This window comes from Lissotriton helveticus, chromosome 1_1, assembly GCF_964261635.1.
Source record: "Lissotriton helveticus chromosome 1_1, aLisHel1.1, whole genome shotgun sequence".
In the NCBI taxonomy this organism is placed as follows: domain Eukaryota; kingdom Metazoa; phylum Chordata; class Amphibia; order Caudata; family Salamandridae; genus Lissotriton; species Lissotriton helveticus.
The window spans coordinates 495,557,659-495,576,595 of record NC_136057.1 but is presented as its reverse complement, the minus strand read 5'-3'; the positions used below and the strand labels follow the sequence as shown (position 1 = coordinate 495,576,595).

The 18,937-nt window shown below is 41.7% G+C and overlaps 1 protein-coding gene across 1 annotated transcript in view; it reads right to left on the bottom strand.

Annotated features, from left to right (window-relative positions):
• ABTB3 (ankyrin repeat and BTB domain containing 3) overlaps positions 1 to 18,937 on the bottom strand; it is a 778,151-nt gene that overhangs the window by 201,389 nt on the left and 557,825 nt on the right. The window contains exon 4 of the mRNA XM_078673942.1: positions 6,001 to 6,153. Coding sequence (XP_078530068.1) covers positions 6,001 to 6,153 — 153 coding nt within the window. The remainder of the gene's footprint in view (positions 1 to 6,000; positions 6,154 to 18,937) is intronic.

The following is an 18,937-nucleotide window of genomic DNA, read 5'->3' as shown; positions in this document are numbered from 1 at the left end:
AGGGCATGAAGTGCAGATCTTTTGACTGGATTGCAGACTTTCTCTATAAGCGCTCTTTCTAGGTAACTCAGAAACCATATACCTCTGACATTATCCCATTATGGTGGGGAGTTCCCCAGGGATCGGCACTGAGCCCTACTCTTTTTAACCTATACCTTCGCCCATTGGCTGACATTATTGAGGGACTTTTGTGTAGGAATCTAGGACCCTAGTGTAATTTTCCCGATCCATGCCCATATATAGGTATAAATTACCCAATCCTTATATAGGCATAGAGATCATTACCATATTTAGACTGAGCCTATGCAGTCTAAATACGGCATGGCTACTTCCACTAGTTCTGAGAATCAACAACGATTTCTTAGAAAAACCCGCCTTCAGCAGCTAGGGACTTCCCCCTGCCTGAATATTAATTTATCTAGGAAATCATGGAGTTTTCAAAGAACTGAGTCTTTGATGACGTTATTATGTCCAATCATACGTCAAATTCGGCACCTTCAAGGTATAAATAGGCCTACATTTGCCCAGACAAACACATGGTGGTTTGGAGCAGTTCGACTATTTACTTGCCCGGCGCGCCCTGCAGCAGCAAGTGCCGAAGGAAGCCGACCCTCCAGCTGGCGCACTGAAAGACGCTGTCTTTTCTCTGCCGAGAAATCCAGCTCCAGTGTTTCCAGGCTACCCTTGCTGGTTGCTGGTAAATCGAGTCCTGAGAGAGAGATACAAGACCTCCTTCATTCTAAAACCAAGGTACGGAGCTGATTCGACCCTTAGAGAATTCTTGGAATAGAATCTTGGCAAAGAATAATAAACTTAAGCTACACCTCACTTACTTCTTCCCTTGTACTAGACTTAGGTTAGGTACACCAGGGTAGGCGTATTTTAGAAGCACCAGCTGAGTACTTTTAGTCATTATTTATCACTATATTTATTGTATGTATTATATGTTATTGTATATGGCTTAGAAATCATACCATGTTTTACAGTACTACTTTATAATACTTTTCGTATTATATGCCTTGTACTTTATAACCACTATTTCAATTGTAGTAGTGCATTTCTTATGCTTGAGAAAGAAGACTGTTCAATAAATACTTTTTATTGAAAACGCCTGTCTCTCTATTTCTCAGCACCTCTGATGAAACGAGGCATGCACGATTGACTGAGTGAAATAGCTATCTATTGTTTCCGCGACTCTAGAGATTGATTTCTTATTCTTGGGAAACAAAGTTGTCATGTTAATGCGGTTGTCAGAAACTAATCCCTTCTTGTGAATTCGAGAAAGTTTCTAGTGACCTCTAAGCTAGCTGGCACTCACAATTAAGTTTAATATATTCGGTAGAGTCCTAGTCGACCGCAGTCCTACGTCTAAACTACAGGATATATTATTCCAATGCGCAGAGCCTATTGGGAATATAGGAACTACACACACTACAGGCCATGGAGTGAGAGTGGTGTCATATGCTGATGACATTCAGCTTGTCCCCACACTAGCTCATGATGATGACAGGGTTGCAGTATATTTTGAATCATGTCTTGCTGGCCTGGCGTCATGGATGGAGGCTAGTTGCCTGAAGTTAAATGCAGATAAAACAGAGGTGCAGGTGGTTGGGAAACAGCCCTCTAACTGGTCCTCAGCATGGTGGCCTGCGGATCTGGGCCCCACCCCTATTCCAAAACCTAAAGTGAAAAATCTAGGCATCCTCTTTAATGCTCAGCTATCATTTGAAAGTCAGATTAGGGCCACAGTGGGCACCTGTTTCGGGGTGCTGAGACTGTTATGGAGGTTTCTGAGGCTAATATCGTGCTCAGCACGAAAAACAGAAACACAGTCCCTGCTGGTGTCGCGGCTTGTCTACTGCAATGTGCTCTACTTCAGGACTTCTAGAGGCAGACTGGCTATGCTTCAAAGAGAACAAAATGCAGCAGCCCAGGTGCTACTAAGAATTCCAAAAATGGACCTCCATTAGCTCCTGTTTGGTTGAACTTCACAGGCTTCCAGTTAAACACAGAATCTCATTTAAAGCTCAGTGTTTCACGCACAGGACAATGAATGGGACGGGTTCCAGTTATCTCCTCTCTTTGATCAATGCTTGCACTCCTTCCAGAGTACATAGATCTGGAGAAGCAACTCTGATTCTCAGAGTACGTCGTGCACGACTGGGGGGTTGCTCCTTTGGTCTTCATGCAGCCAAGCTCTGGAACGCTATGCCACTCAACCTAAGACTGGAACAGACCAAGGCAAGTTTCCACAGAAATCTGAAGACCTGGCTCTTTAGACAGAGTTAGAAGCTGTATTGCTTTGACTTTCCTGACCCTGATATGATGCTACTGCTTAGCCCGGGGACACTCCTTCGGAGTAACCACGCACTTTATAAATCCTAAATTCAATTCATTCTTTACAAATCCTAAATTCATTTTAATATTTTTACACGTTAACATAAGACTTACATAGAGCTATAAGCAACACAAAGGCGATCAGTCACTGCTTGTAAAGGGCCTTCCTCATGCCCACTAACCGTTGATCTTTTTGACCTAGAAACAATTGTTTTTTGTTAAAGTCTGCAAATGTTATGCAGCTGATCATGGATTATGTGTCAAGTGCAGCAAATTCATAACTGTACCAAAAGTGCTACAGGCACAAAATCCCACAATTCAAGTGGCCTGCCTATAATACACCAAACCGAGGTTGGGCTGCATGTTGTCACCAATTTTTCACTAAGTATGGAATTTTAAATCAAAGACAAGCAGCCGAGGTTATCACGGATATGAGGTATTTAGATGTGACCTGTACAATAGAAGGATTTTTATTAGCTGTGAAGGACCTTTTAAAGAAAAACTATGGGCTGAATAAGAATTTTGTTTTTGACTGATATCCCATCGTCCTACTTCTGCTATTTATTATTAACAGTCTGTGGGTTTGGAGCTTACTGGTTTGAATTGCTACCTTTGTTGCTGTTTGACACAGGAGAGACTACTTTCTCTGCTGCTTCATTCACTCTGTGTTTCTGTATTCCACTTCCTCTCTATCCGGTCCCAAATGACCAATGTTCCTTTGCACTTTTCTTCATTCTGTCACTGTTCTCTGTTCGGTTTCTTTGAGGTCCGATGCCATTTTCCTTTTCCATGTCTTTGAGCATGAGTACCTCTACTGTGCCCATTTTTATTCCTCTCAAACTGCTTCTGTGTATCCATATATACCCACTGGATTTCTGCCTTTGTTCCCTTCCCTACTCCCTTCCTACTTCATTTGTTTCTTTCATACCTCCAACAACGTGCAGTCTTTGGACTCCTTACCACTCTTCGTACCCACTGCCTCTGTGTGCTCCTTTTAGCACTTCCTACAAACTACAGATATCAGACTGACATTTATTCATACTTAGTCTTCAAGGACTATCTTTGTTATATCTCAGATTCTCTTTTTTTAAATACTTTACTAATCTGTTTTCTGGGATCTTAAATGGTGTTGTCCCCTCTATAGGCCAGTGCACCGCATAAATGTTTGTGTCTATATATTCTTAAGTGACACTGCATAAATGTTTTTGATGGAGCAGGGTTTTCCGTAAATAAAACCTGCTCGGATTAAACCTCCCATTGTGTGAAAATCATTAACAAGGTTTTGAAATTAACCAAAAGTGTATTATTGCCATTTAGTTTTGGAAAAGAAAATGAGAAGGTGCGGGAAAATGACAATGGGTTTATGTTGGTCACAAACGATTCCAGCACGAAAGATAGCAATGAAGGAGCAAATGATATTATTTTCCTGAGCAAATGTGGAATGAAAACGCGTTTATCGTTTATCATATATTGTTTATCTAAGCAAATATTAATTACATAGCAGAAAAGTTTCAAATGATTGCGTTTATATTAGACTAATGAAAGATTTAAATGAATTATGAAATGGAGCATTTATTTTAATTATAATTTAATCTGTTTATTTCTCCTAGAGAAAACTGTACACTTTACAAAGAAGGCCTTAAATCGGACATTAGGATTAATTTTGCTTAAAAACGTAGAATTGCAGAAAAATGTCTTTAATTCTTCATAGATGACTATTGTGTTCTTTCTTGTCAGTGGCTGCTACGTGTTCAGAGTATCAGCGGAACTTCCTATTGTCCGGGGAAATATTTAGTTTTGTGGATAACTGTGCTAGTAAAAAGTTACAACTTTTGTTCGAATGCGCGTGTGTCGAGGAAGGAGAACATTTTGATTTCCTTTGCTGAAGGACGATGATGACAGCGTGAATCTAAACAAAGAACTTTTGAAAGAGAAGTTCTACGGAAGTGGTGTGACTTACCACCTTATGATTCTAGACCAATGAGAAGAGAGACTTTCCCGTATTTCGATACAAGAGTAGGGATGGACTTTAAACTTTAGGGTATAACTATTAGTGAAAGAATCCATGCTTTTTTTGGGACGAGACAACTTTAGCCGAGATACGAGGCGAGGTGTGGCGTTTATGTGAGCTGTTTCTTTGGGACCCTTTAGCTGATGCTGTCTGTAAGCTGACTCCTTAATTTTGATCCCCATACCTTTGTGAGGATTGCCCAAGATTTCCCTTCCGGGAGGGTGGGTTAGCATTTCGAGCTATTAGCACACTATGCTATAGTTTACTTTGGTTCATATAAAATTCTGTATTTGCATTAATCTTCTTATAATGCGCTTTTGTCTCTCAAACTATCCACTCAACTCACGCTTCTTAAATAAGATGTTATTGTGAATTACCAATTTGTATTCTCTTGTGTGATGGTTCTAATTCGATAATCTACCTTTGTTTGACCATTCCATATGCTATACAAAAGAAAAATAGATAAAAGCAAAGTAATAGAGAAACTGAGTCTGTCAGTATTGATTATTGTAAATAATGATATATAAATATATATATATATATATATATATCTATATATATATAATATATATATATATATATATCTATATCTATATATATATATATATATCTATATATATATATATATATATATATATATATATATATATATAGATATAGATATATATATATAGATATAGATATATATATATAGATATATATATATATATTTTTGTATATAGTGTGGTTTGTAGATTAATTCCTTTGTTCTAGGTTCTTATGAGGGGGCTGTCCATCTAAATCTCTTGCCAAATCCCTGTCAACTCTCCGATCCGTTGGAGGACCTGATGTTGAATGGGCCAAAATTCAGTTTTATAAAGTAGAGATTTATACAGTGATTCAGTGATGCCTTAGTTAGCCGCAACCCCTTTTTGCGATATCATCTGTATCTATATATTCCTAAATACTACCTTTTATACGATTATGATGGAACTAGATCATCAACATAAATTGTGTATGTATAACTTATTCTTCTTTGATCCCACTTTGGGCCACCATAAATCAAAATAAGCCCTCTGCCTGAGGAAAACACAACTAGATGCAGCAAATTACAAGAAAACCCTCTAAACGTGTCACTTTTCTTATGCAATGGAAAGAGGCTCAAATATAAAATGCTTTTCCCAATAGCACTGAAAATCCTTGCACTGCTCCTGGTCCCATTAAATACTTGAATCCTACAAAAATTCAGACCCCGCAACCCACTCCCACATTTACCCATTTCCAGGAAAAAGTTGTGGTGAATGTTACTGTGTACAAATATGACAACCTACTCAATTTTAGTGCTCTGGTGGCATTAGTTTTGCTTACAAATTTGTTGATCTAAAAAAATGTGTAATAAGAGTAAATAAGCAAAAATGGGCGGGACAAACGACTACATCTGTAAAAACATAACTCGCTCGATAAAAGCTTTTTTACTGTTTTTTTTAACTTTACATTTCAATACACAGATCATTATTTAATTTGTTAATTATTCCCAATTTGCTCTCAATCACGACTCTTCAATCACTAGGCCAATCTATCAAACTTCAGTTCACAATATTGGTTTTTGTCCATTTGGGTGAGATATTGGTACAATAAAAGCTTTTGCTCTTTATCTAGATTATTTTACTTACTTAAGCTGTCGAGGCTCACAATCGACTCCAGGAAGAAGCAGCCTTGCCGCCTGCCTTACGTCATCGCTATCCACAGAGAAACTGCGACGGTGGCCTGCGTGAGCCATAGCAACTCGGATCCACTCCATCAGTGGCGGCAGTACGAGAAATGGCCTGTTCATAAAAAAGTAAGAACAGATAATTAGATGAATATTTTAAATCATTTGAAATCCTATAACAAAATGTGGACAGTGGTCATGTCACTATCCGCAGACTATAACTACTGTAAGTGCGGACTGGTGAATTTGACAGTTCCATATGGGATATGATGAGGTTGCATGCCGGGAAAATACTATTTATTGTTGAAAACAGAGTTCTTGGACTAATTTAGAAATTTCTAATTAGGCAGAAAAATGCATAGTATGAAAAGCAGATTTTTAGCATACTTTTATCATCATAGTAATGGGGTTTTCCAAGTAGGCTATTTTACAATGAAATAGTGCTCAACATTCCTCTCATTCTAAAACTACAGTATGTTGACTGGCCATTTTAGATTTGACATATAAAAAGAAACACTTTAAACAGCAATTTCAATAGATGTATGTTGACTTAAAAAAAAATACCCAAAACATAACACATATTACTCATGCTCACAGGATTAAGACTAATTGGGGGGGAAAATCCTACAGAGAAAGCACATTTAGTGAGTAACTGTGTTTCTTAGCGCAAAATGCATCCTCGCGTACATTTTGGTGTGATTATGCTACACAGAATTTCGAGAGTAACGCACACCCATAGCCCGGATCTCATATAGAAATGATAGAGTAATTTAATAAAAAAATGTTTAATGTCTTTATTGGCATTTTGAATGTATACAAGGATATATCACGCATACATGTATTGAAACATCTTAGTGGAAAATAGAGAATTCCAATTCCTCTTAGGATCATCAGACAATCAAGTATCTTTTCAGAACGTTCTCCAATCTATACCGAATAACATTCGTAATTAAAGTGTTATTTGCCAACAGTATCTCTTAACACCGCTCTGTACCTCCACCCCACCCTCTTCCATGTCCGAAGGTCAGCACCATTCCCTACTCAAATTGGACATGTTACTCATCTCATGTGAGATTGTGCCTCTCTGGTCTGGTAATTTTCGCTATCTTGTTTTCTATGGGGTGTTTCCAGCCTCAGGGTTCTGAGTCGCGGGAGTCATGGACGGTTGCGCGTCTCCCATATCCCTTATTATTGCCTCTCAGGTTCGGAGGTCATCTTCTACTTTCTCATCTTGTCTAAGTTGATTTATTCAGACTGCCTATGCTGTTTCCCATTCACAAACATCTCTCACCCACATTGCTATTCTTGGAAGGGAATGACTTATCCAGGATATAGCTATACGATGTTTTGCAAGCACAAGTCCCATCATCACAAACCTCCTACTAAGGTTTTTTTCTTGGGGGTCAGAAGCAGTCCCAGTAGAACCGTGCGGATCTCCCTGGGAACCACCCCGCCCATAGCCTCCTTAAGATTATCTAAAATTTCTGTCCAGTAAGGGCCCATGGTTGAGGAGGACCAAGTCATATGTATGAAATCCACGTCCGCTTCCCCAGCGGGGACAGTGCCCCGAGTGAGTTGGGTAAATTCTACTTCATGTTTTGGGGGTAGGGTAGGTTTAATGCAAATAGGTGTATTGGACCAGTTTAAATCGTGCATTCGAGCTCACCTGTTCACCCCCTCGTTTACTTTAATCCAGTTCTTCACTGACAAGGGAGCCTCTACCACTGCCTCCCATCACGTTTGAATAGGTACCATCTGGGTCATCTTATCCTCTTGGATTGCCAGGAATAAATGTGAGATAAATCAGCATTCGTGGGCCATGTACATCATTACGTACAAGACGTCTGGACAGGGGGCTCTTCTGGGAACGAGGACCATAGTTCCCGTGCCACCTGGAATATCTTCCAATATTGCCAAAACTGCCCACTTCCCAGATCAAAGGCAGCCTCTGCGCTCTCTCGTGTGATGTATTGGAGGTATTGTGTATTTTCAAAAAGGTCACCCATCATTAGGCAACCACCTTCTTTCCATCGACGGACCAACATAGAATCTGTAATTTTAGAAAAGGGTTGTATCACCCACAATGGCATATCTGGGGCATACGGTGCTCGGCCCAGCACTTTCCTAGTGACCTGTTCCCAGTTCTCTGCAACATGGCAGATTATGTAGGGACAAGTAGAGGGAACTCCTGTTCCCATCATCGGGAGCTCAGGGAGTGAGCCTCCCGTCCCGGCTATGTCCCTGCCAGCAGCCTCTTCTCCCAGTTCTCAGTATCATCTAGCCAATGGACTGCATGTTGTAACTGAGATGCCATGTAGTAGAATTCTAGACATGGGACTTCCAATCCCCCTGCTGCCATGGTATCTGTAGTGTGGTCATGCTAACCATTTTATGTTTGGGGCCCCATAATAATTCTACCAGCAGACTATCTAGTGTTTTAAAGAGGTGATGCAGAATTTTATAGAGGGAATGATGCATCGCATAGAGACATCGAGGCAGGATAATCATTTTAGTTATGGCGATCCTACCTATAAGGGACAGTGGTAGTTCCCGCAAGAAATGTACTGAACCCTGTATGCCCTCTATCACTTTCCCTTTGTTGATCTCCAAATACCTGTCAGGTGTACCCGCCAGTTTAATTCCCAGATACCTGGACTCAGACTCCACCCATGGGAGTCCCACCCTTGGTAGCATCTCTCGCGGCTGTGAAGCTAGCCATCCAAGCAGGAGTAGTTTTGATTTGCCGGGATTTGGCTTTAATCCTGAAATTTCTCCAAATTTCCGCACAGCGTTTTTAGAAATGCAAGAACCGCCTGATCAGGTTGCCGGACATTCACTAGAGTGTCGTCCGCCTACATGGGTACCACGTGATTAGTATTTCCCAGTGAGATCCTCACCTACTTAATTTCTCCCTTAGGGTAGCAGCCAACGGTTCCATTGCCACCCCAACCAGAAGGAGCGACATCGAAAACCTTTGCCTAGTGCCACGCTGCAGCGTTAATGCTCTTGAGACAAACCCTTTCATTTGTATTCTAGCATGGGGAGCCGTGTAAAGCAGTTGTACAAATTTAAGGAACTCCGTCCCCACCCCCATCACCGGCAGAACCTCCCACATATAGGACCAATTCATGGACTCAAAAGCTTGTTCTATGTCCAGCAACGCCCAAGCATGGTTGTCCTGGTCTAGAGCTGAGGAGTGCCAAACATGAGCTAGCCTCCGTAAGTTATGGGTGGTACTACGCTTGGGAATAAACCCGGCCTGATCAGGATGTATTAGGTACTGCATATGTGGCAAGAGCAGACCCGCCATTATTCCGCTCAGGACTTTTATATCAATATTTAACGGAGATTTGTCGGTGCTTACTTGGCAACTTGGGGTATCTATCTGCTTTGGGAATCATGACCACAAGAGCCTCTCTCATAGAGGCTGGTAGAATCTGTGATTTAAGGGCTTTGTTGTAGACTTCTAGGAGGCGGTCCACCAGTAACGGTGCAAACCTTCTGTAGAACTTAGATGGAAGACCGTCACTTCCGGGACTTTTAGCTTGTTTTTAACCCCCTATGGCCAGCATCAGTTCTTCTTTAGTGATCGGGCTGTCCATCATTTTACTCCTCTCTTCATTTAGTCGGGGCAGGCCAAGAGTGGCCAGGAAATCAAAAACCCACTTCGTGGCCCGAGAGGGTTGTTTCATGTAGATTTGGGCCAAATGGTCTGAGGCGATATCTAGAATTACTGTTTGATCATATACCATGCTTCCCTCCCCAGATTGCATTTGTACATTGGGGGAGACAGGTATCTCCCCCTTTATTATTTTAGCGAGCAAGGCCCCCGATCTGTCCCCCTCCACATGCAGATGCTGCTGGTAAGCTGCATAATTACATTTTTCCAAGCGGCTTAGAGATGCCAACAACAGTCCTCGGGCCGTGCACCACTCCTTCACAGCGATAGGAGCCATCGGGAGAGACGCCTGTATGTCCCCCAGCCTCCCCTCCTGAATCTTAAAATCTCGCTCAAGTTGTTGACGCACTCCGAGTGATGTCTTTACACAAACCCCTCTGATCACTACCTTCATGTCCTCCCACTCCAATGCTCTCAAGGATGCTGACCCCAGTTCACTTCAAAGTACCTAGCCAGCTCTTCTTCAATTGTCACAGCAAAAGGTGAGTCAGTGAGCGCCTCAGCTAACAGCCTTCATGTGGGGATCACCGGCCGTGGCCTCCCGCCACTAAGAGAAAGCAACATTGGGGAGTGATCAAGAGGTACCTAGGCAGGTAGGCTGTCTCTCCTACCGTTGAGACCAGGTCCATGGAGAAGAAGCACTGATCCAGTCTGCTAAACATATTGGTTGCCGGTGTATGACAGGGAAAGAATTTGCGACCCAGGAATCTCCCCCTCCAGGCATCCCATATTCGCAACCCTGTAAGAGTATCTCTAAGGGCCTCTGTCATCCCCAGTTTAGTGTTCAATCAGGGGGTTCACGATCCAGTGTCCCATTCAATACTCCCTTCACATGCCCCATCAGAATCACCCCGCCCCCAGATATGAAGTTGCAGTAGCCACGACGTTAGGGAAAAAACCTGGGCAGTCAGAGTTAGCGGTATAGACATTAATAAGACATATCTCTCAACCGTCAAACCTGCCATGTAAAATCACGTAGCGTCCTTCTGGATCTGTCACATGGTGTAGGTATTGGAAGGGGACACCTGGAGTCACCAAGATGAGGGTCCCACGTGCAAATCCTGATTATGAAGTGTTGTATATCTGCCCCCTTTATTTGCACTTTATACAATGAAGTGTATAACCTCACACATGAGTTTGGAGGCAAGCTATATTCTATCAACAGAACAGAAAAGACGGTGGACTGTCGTTCCTGCACCTCTCACCAGTTTCACCATCTATAACAGTCCCGTGCAACCAGCCCAGGCATCAACCTTCCTATGATGCCTCTGTGGTCCAGATCCTTAACAAGTGAATAAAGGGCGTGCGCAGGGTGACAAAAGTCCAGAGATCGAAAGTAGGTTCTTCAAAGTTCTTTATTGATTGATTTATGTGCAAGTTCAAAACAGAAGGTTCAGCCATTGCATTTCGTTCTCTAGGGAGAACTTCGTCAGAGCTGAAGAATCCTGAAGAATCCTTTGCGTGTGCACCTCACTGCTGACTTTCACCAACTTGAATCATGCTTCCAGTAACTCTGGCAGGAGAACCGCTCTTTTAAGAATTACCTCTAAGGCTGTCCGAGGCCCTGTGATACCCTTAGGGTCTCCAGAGTTACTGCCTGGAACACCAACTGGACTAATAGATCATTTATTCACATTCTGAGCAAGAGGTCACATGACTGACTCCAAAACCACAGGAAGCAAAATTCGAGATGGCGAAAGTCAGCAGTGAGGTGCACACGCGAAGGATTCTTCAGGATTCTTCAGCCCTGACAAAGTTCTACCTAGAGAACAAAACGCGTTGGCTAAACCTTCTGTTTTGAACTCTATGGACTTTTGTCACCCTGCGCATGCCCTTCATTCACTGTAGATATTCTATACCTTTTCAAATAGGCAAACACCTGTCTTCGCTTTACAAGCATTGCTGTACCCTGGACATTCCAGGTAATCAATTTTTATCACAGGGGAAACCATATTGACCAGAACATGGTGTTGGCTCCTTGGTCCTACCTGACCTCCCTCCACAGAGATGAGCATCGTAGTATTAGACTGCATTTAAGACACGGAACCCCTTAACCCTCCCCTTAGCATTCGCAAAACCCTCATAACTGATGTAAACCCCAGCCCCCACACCCTCTGGGCAGTGATACAGTTCCATCCCTCCTGGTGTTCTGGAGAACTAGCATCCGAGTTTCCTGCCCCATTCCCCCCACTAAGTACCCCAACAGCAGTAATTACCCACTGCAACATTAACCATAACATTGAGCTAAGTACTTTTATACCACTCAGTGTGCAGTAGCCAAGTTACCCCAAGTAATTGCATTGCCAGTGGATGAGTAGTTGTCTGGCGCAAGGAATTTTATTACATTTTAATTAAAAAACTGTCATATGCACATTTATTAAACTTTTGGTGCACTCCTTACCTCCTACTCATTAAATGTAAATCTAGTTTTATTAATATCATTGGAATTCCTCACTGGCCAAACGCAGAGAGTCAGACTTCCAATGTTCAAATCAGAACCCACAGAGATCAGCTACGGAGTGCCTTCTGGATCCTCCCTGCGCCCCTCCACCAAATCAACGCCGTCTCATCCTCCGGCACCACTCAGAAACTCCCCAAAAACTGCAGACCATCCAGAATGCCTCCGTCATACTCATCCTGAACATCCTACGCTGCAACCACATAACTGGTCACCTGAGAGACCTACACTGGCTACCTGTCAACATGAGGATCACCTCTGTAAGCTTCTCACACCTTCTCTCCTTCTACACTCCCAGCAGGCATTTCCACTCTGCCCAACTGGCCCTGGCCACTGTCCCACGAATCAGCAAGACCATGGCTGGAGAAAGATCCTTCTCCTTCCTAACTGCGAAGACCTCCCTGCCTCTGCACCTCAGGCAATCTCCATTGCTGTTGCAATTCAAGAAGGACCTCAAGAACTGGCTCTTCGACTGAACCGCAGACCCAGCACACCCCACCCATCCAGTGCCTTGAGACCGTCAAGCGTGAGTAGTTGCGCTTCATATACAAATAGGTCAGATTCAGGCACACCTGGTTCAAATGTTATTGCAGGTGCTCTGGTACTACTGGCACAGACAGACCCCCTGTAGAGATATCCTTTCAGAAGTGTTGTGTGAGAATACTGTTGTCATTCACCACCTAGTCAAAATAAATTATTTTTTCAGTTTTCTTTTGTGAATAGTATTTCCTTGTTAATATATGTGATGAATTACAAATTTTATGGCCTGGCTCCAGGTACAAATGATAAAAGAAGACACGTTTTACTCTTCGTCAGTTTTTTAAATACACTTTTTCAAGGCTCCTTGAATTCATACAGGTATGAGAAGAAACAGGAAACTAAACATGAAGAAAGAAAAAACACAGACTTACAATATATAACATATTAATGTAGTTTAGGGTAAAAATGCAAACAGAGAAAAGAATTACACGTGCTATGCACAAGTAAAGATGCTTTCTATTTTTGGTTTTTGGGATTTCTTATATAAAATACTCATCCAAATTCACGTCAGATATATTTTTTATATTTCAATCTTCTCTGGCCTTTTGGCACCCACTAATTGTGAATACTACAAACCGTGCACAATATCAAATTGCTTCCTATGACATGAGACAAAAAGCATCTCAAAACTGGTTGCTATCCTGTTACTGCGTTCTGGTAAAAAGGGAGATTTGTGCTGCAGTGAGTACTTGGAACTTCAGTAATTCTAGCTATCTCCTTTGTTCCCACAGAACAAATATATTCACACCTGCCTGAGAGGTAAGGCAGCTACAGCCAGACTAGGGTTTATAGTGGAGGATTGTAGCCCCAGCCTGATTAAGGGATTGATTTGGAGCTGCAGGTCAGCTGGGGCTCAAAATATCCATTTCCAGGCTGAAAAATACCTAGACAATCCTGTTTAGTAAATGTGATAATGAACATGCCCTCGGCAGAAGATAAAACACAACTGATTGGACAAGAGTAAACTAAAGTTTTGGACTCAAGGAATGATTCGCAAAGATCACACAGAGTAGCCGAGTTGTCAGGCACACACTTTATCAACTGACTTTAGAACAGATACTAACCTAATATCTTTATGCATGAAACACATAAGGCTATTTTCAAACATGCATCATCTCTGAGAAAATTAACATTATCAAAGATAAAGTGGGAAGGCCAAAAATATAATGTTGAAGATTTCACATGGATAGTTATAGAGCCAGAAAAAAAGGAAAAGGTCCATATAGATAATCTTCGTTCTAATTGCCAGACTATGCAAAATTAGGTAGTATGTTATAGTCTAAAATATTCAACTCATTATAATTATAAACATTTCCAAATGTGTTCCAAAAATTAGTGCAAAAGTGATTTACTTTCTGCAAATATTGACATGTGCATGTGTTTTTAGGGACCTTTTTACGACTTCAAGTACAAAGGAATCCAAACCTAATATAATACATTGGTGGAGGCTGCTAGCTCCCAATGAAAATAGTTTGGAAGCAGCTGACTGTGACATAGAGCTTTATGCTGTCCCCACTTTCAGAGCTGCATTTTTACATATTTCCAGTGACCTGAGGGATAAGCAGCCTGCCGCAGAGGATGGTCCTACCAGGCCCTCTACTAGCGATTAGCAGGAACCGGCACTCAAAGGCTATGGGCACCTTATTCATAGTGACAATTCTAGCTGTCCCTCCGACATGAGAATGAGGTTCTAGGGATTTGACAACTACAAATATGCAGAGGTGGCTTGGCAGGCATGAAACATTGACTCATGGGGATGTGCAGGTGGCAGGTGTGAGAGGCAGGTGATGTTCTTTCTCTCTGTTACCAGCTGGTGATGGTCAGCAGTCGGTGATAGATGGTGGGTGTTTAAGTGAATGGGGGTGCCACCCTGCACCAGTCTCTTTCTGCAGTCTCTTAATAACTTCAAAAGATCACTTCTCCCAAAGCATCAGTTTGAAAATATTTTTACTTGATCGATTCTCTACCCCAGAAGCATCAGATTTGCAAATATAGCAAAAGGGATAAAGTATATGCCACAAAATATTCAATCTTTTGAAAGGAGTGTGCCAGTAGTTAGGGCTGCAACTAGAAAATTGCTCTTGTGAAAGTATTGTACAAATTGTGTTTCTTAATAAATGATGTACTGATATATTCATGAGGGACCTTTTGTTTTAATATTTTTTTTTATTTCTAAAATTGATTAAAGATATAATGAAAATCAGAGTCTCAACAGATATTTTAGGACAAAATGTTCAAAACATTATGAACAAATTTGGCTATATAAATGTGGTTAGTGTATCCATGACACAGTGATTGAGGTTCTTCGTCCAGGAAGACTGTTTACCATAGTAGTTGGGGAGTGCTTGAGTAAGAAGTTACATGCCAGAGACCATAGTTGTTTTAGGGGTGAGTGTAGGGAATAGACATTGGCCAGTTTGTTTTCAGATCTATTAGTTAGGTATATTAGCCAGAACTGGCATTTTCTTGTTGGTAATTTTGAACTCTAATACTGTAACACTTCTCTCCAGTGCCCAAAGTATGTGTTTCAAACGCTGGAATAAAGTTGTGATTGGCTTAAAACTCCATTTGGCATATCTAATTTTACTATAAGACCATTGTATGGTGGAAAAATAACATTTATGGCATGTGAAATTTAATGTCACATGTTGATAGAAGCACGATATTGGTCCACCTACTTTGTGACACTGGAAACATGACACATGCCACCACTGAGGCCTGGTCCTCTGCAGCCTGCAGAAACTCATATTTGCCGACAAACCTATAAAAATATGGGGAACGATTCACAAAAGTAATCTGAGACAAAATCCTAACTTTATGACTTTTGTTATTCACAATGGGCATTTAGGAGTAGTAAAGTTAGGATTTTGTCTCAGTTAAACTTAAGTTTTACTTAAGTTAAACTTAAGACCAAAACTTAAGTTTAACTGAGACAAAACCCTAACTTTACTACTCCTAAATGCCTTTTGTGAATACCGAAAGTCGTAAAGTTAGGATTTTGCCTCAGATTACTTTTGTGAATCGGGCCCAAACTCTTTTTTAGGCCTAAAAGCCCAGTTCAAATTGCTAAATGAGCCACCCTTAAATCTACCTCATAGCTCTTAAGGTATGGTTCATAGTGCCTATTTTTATTTTTTTATTTTAAAAGTTTTAAATAGCGCGAACTAGACCCTGGAAGGGTATCAGAGCACTTTACAAATGTTACATCAAATAGATAGCTTGATACACTCGGTACAAAAATAAGAGTAGATAGTAGGAAAAACATACGTGCTGTCAAACATTAGTATTGGGTCCGGGGGTACTCAAGAGTGTATTAGCCATTGATCCATATGATCTGGTGCAATTCCTGTTTGGTGAGCTTAGTCAAGTGTTGGGGTCGGGTAGGGATTTGTTCATAAGAAGCAGTTTGTCTTCCTTTTATAAGGAAGTGCTTGAAGGGTTCATTTCGATTTCCAGGGGCAGGGTATTCCAGATTCTAGGTGCTAGTCCGAAGAAGGTACGGTTGTATGTTTTCTTTTCCCTGAAATTTTAGCCGCTTCAATAGCCAGTTGCTGGTGCTTCACGATGCTCTGCCACCGCCTGATAGTTCCAGTTCATCGGCTGGATTCATTGGTGTACAAGGCTTTGTGTGTCATGCGGGCAATTTTTTGCTATGTTCTTGCCTCATGATGGAGCCAGGTCAGTGTCTTTAGATCATGGGTGATGTGGTTGTTCTTTTTGGAGGCGGTGACGAGTCTTGCATCCTCGTTGAGAAAGGCTCTTAGTGGAGCCAGTCTGGATCTCGGCAGGACACATAGGATTGTATTCTAATAGTGTATTCTGGGTGTCACTAGAGCTTGCACTGCTGAATTGAGTTCGTTGGCGGGGAGTAAGGGTTTTAGTTTTCTAATAATGTTCATATGAAAGTTTGGTCATTGGTGACTGTGCTGATATGTTTCTACATGTTGAGATTTTTGTCAATAGTTATTCCCAGAGATTTTGCTGAATCTATGATGTGCGATTTGCAGTTGAAGGCTGTTAAGTGTTTCATCCAGTCTTCAATGTCGACATGTCCTCATGGTGAGGTAATTAGGCGGAATTCGGTTTTGAGCACACTAAGTTTGTGGTGGTTTCTGTTCAGCCAGTTGTGGGTTTTTTGCAGAGTTGTATTGAGTAAATGGATATCATCTGGTGATGATACTTCTAGGTATAGTTGGGTATCATCCGCATATATCTGGTAGTGAACATTGTAGTTTCAGAATTTCGGTTAAGGGCTCCATGAATTGATTGAAGAGGGTAGGTGATAACAAGGAACCTTGAGGGACTCCCAGGGTGACCGCCGTGGTAGTGGACAGCGATTGGTGGATCTTGATTCTTTGCTTTTCATTGTCTAAGAAAGAGGCGAACCATTTTAGGGCAACCCTTGATAAGCCCATTCTGTGTTCAAGTAAATCCAGGAGACTGTCATTTGTTGCCGTATCTAGGAGGATTAGGAGGCAGGATTAATTTTGGTCTTGTATTCTAAGCGCGTCATCAACAAGGTGGGTTATGGCTGTTTCCGCGCTATGGTCCTGACGGAAGCCTAATTCGAACTGGTCAATGAGGTGGAATTGAGCCGTGTGGCTGCATAGTTGGGAATGGACGCATTTCTCCAGTAGTTTTGCTAGGGTAGGAATAGTGGATATTTGATGGTAGTTATCTGGGATTGGGATATTTTTTAAGAATGGGGGTACCTGACCTGCTTTTAGGCATCTCGGAAGGGTTCCTTGCAGTAGGGAGGCATTCACTATCTTTGTCCAGAGGGGTATTAGAGAATTTATGATCTCACTGAAGATGTTGGCTGGAAGAGGGTCGCAGAAGTGATTTGATGGTTTGAGTGATGTTAAGATCTTAGGAATGCAATTTTTGTCGAAAGTTTTGAAAGTTTTCCAAGACGCTTTGTTTTTTTAGAGTAAGTTCGAGTTAGTTAGGGGTTTGTGCAGACCGGGGCGATCTTTTTGGTCTGTCTCCTCTTATAATACCATAGCCTGGAGGGATAAGAATGTCAAGGGTTGGTCCACAGATGTTCTTTAGCCAGGATGAGGTATGCTATGTGTTTCACGGCCGATCTGCAATTTAGGAGCATGCACTTCAGGTGAGGTTTGGTGTTCATTGAGGTTTTCTCTGTGATGGGTACTAGTTTGAGGTTGGCCTTATTTATGTCTCTAGAGCATGGTCTCTGTTCTGTGTGTGGGTTGGAGGCAATTGTTCAGATGGGGTTAAGGCTATCTGGGAAGTCATGATGTTTTGTCTTGTACATGAGGAGATGGGCTTGGATTACATTTTCTGAGAGAGCGACTTTGGTCCTCGCTGGTCTTCAGGAGGAGTTGTGACCAGGAGTGGGCTGAATGTGATGGACCTGTTTAAAGTATTTATTGGGAGGTGAAAGTGTTGTGTGTTATCATTAAGATGTAAGAGTCTAATACTTGCATGTATCTTTGAGGGCCCCCTGTTGTTGTAGACAATCTCAGTTGTGATGCTAGTTAGAGTCATTAGGTCAGTTTCGAGTTGCTGTAGCACCTGTGTGATTTCAACAAGTCTGGACTGGATGTCAACGTGGTATTTAGAGGATGGGGTTTGGGGCGTTTGGTACTGGGGTGTGTGTTTTATCTCAGTTTCTTTGTTGTGCAAGTTTATGTGTGGTGGAGGGAGAGAGGTAAGTGTGGTGGGACTATTGGGCTTGTAATATGGGCATGGATTTGGGGGAGTGGTGGTGGATATAATTTTGTTAGTGCATCGTTCCACTGTCCTTCTCTAGTGGTGAGCGAGCATGGATTGGTGTGGTGAGATGGGGTTGCCTCAACACAGTCATGAGGGGTGGCAGGGTTCGTAAAGTGTTGAATAGTTGGTGTGGTGGTACGTGGTGGTGAAAGGGGAGGACTGTCCATGGTGGTAGAGCTGTGAAGAGAGGAGTCTGTTTTATTATTAATAGTTACCTTCTGTTTGAGGATAGGGAAGAATTAGTTAAATAGGTCGATGTTGTGTTCAGATGACTGTATAAGTAAAATCCCATTGTTAAAAATGGAGATCGTGAGTTTTACATTTAGGGCATAGAAGTGGTACATGCCTAAATTTATATTGCCATGTACCTATAGTGAATAAATCCCCAAAAGCTATTTTCACAGTATTAGGTTTAATCATTCCCATAGGAAATTCTGGTAAAGCAGATTAAATCACTATTTCTACTATATATCGTAGTAGAAA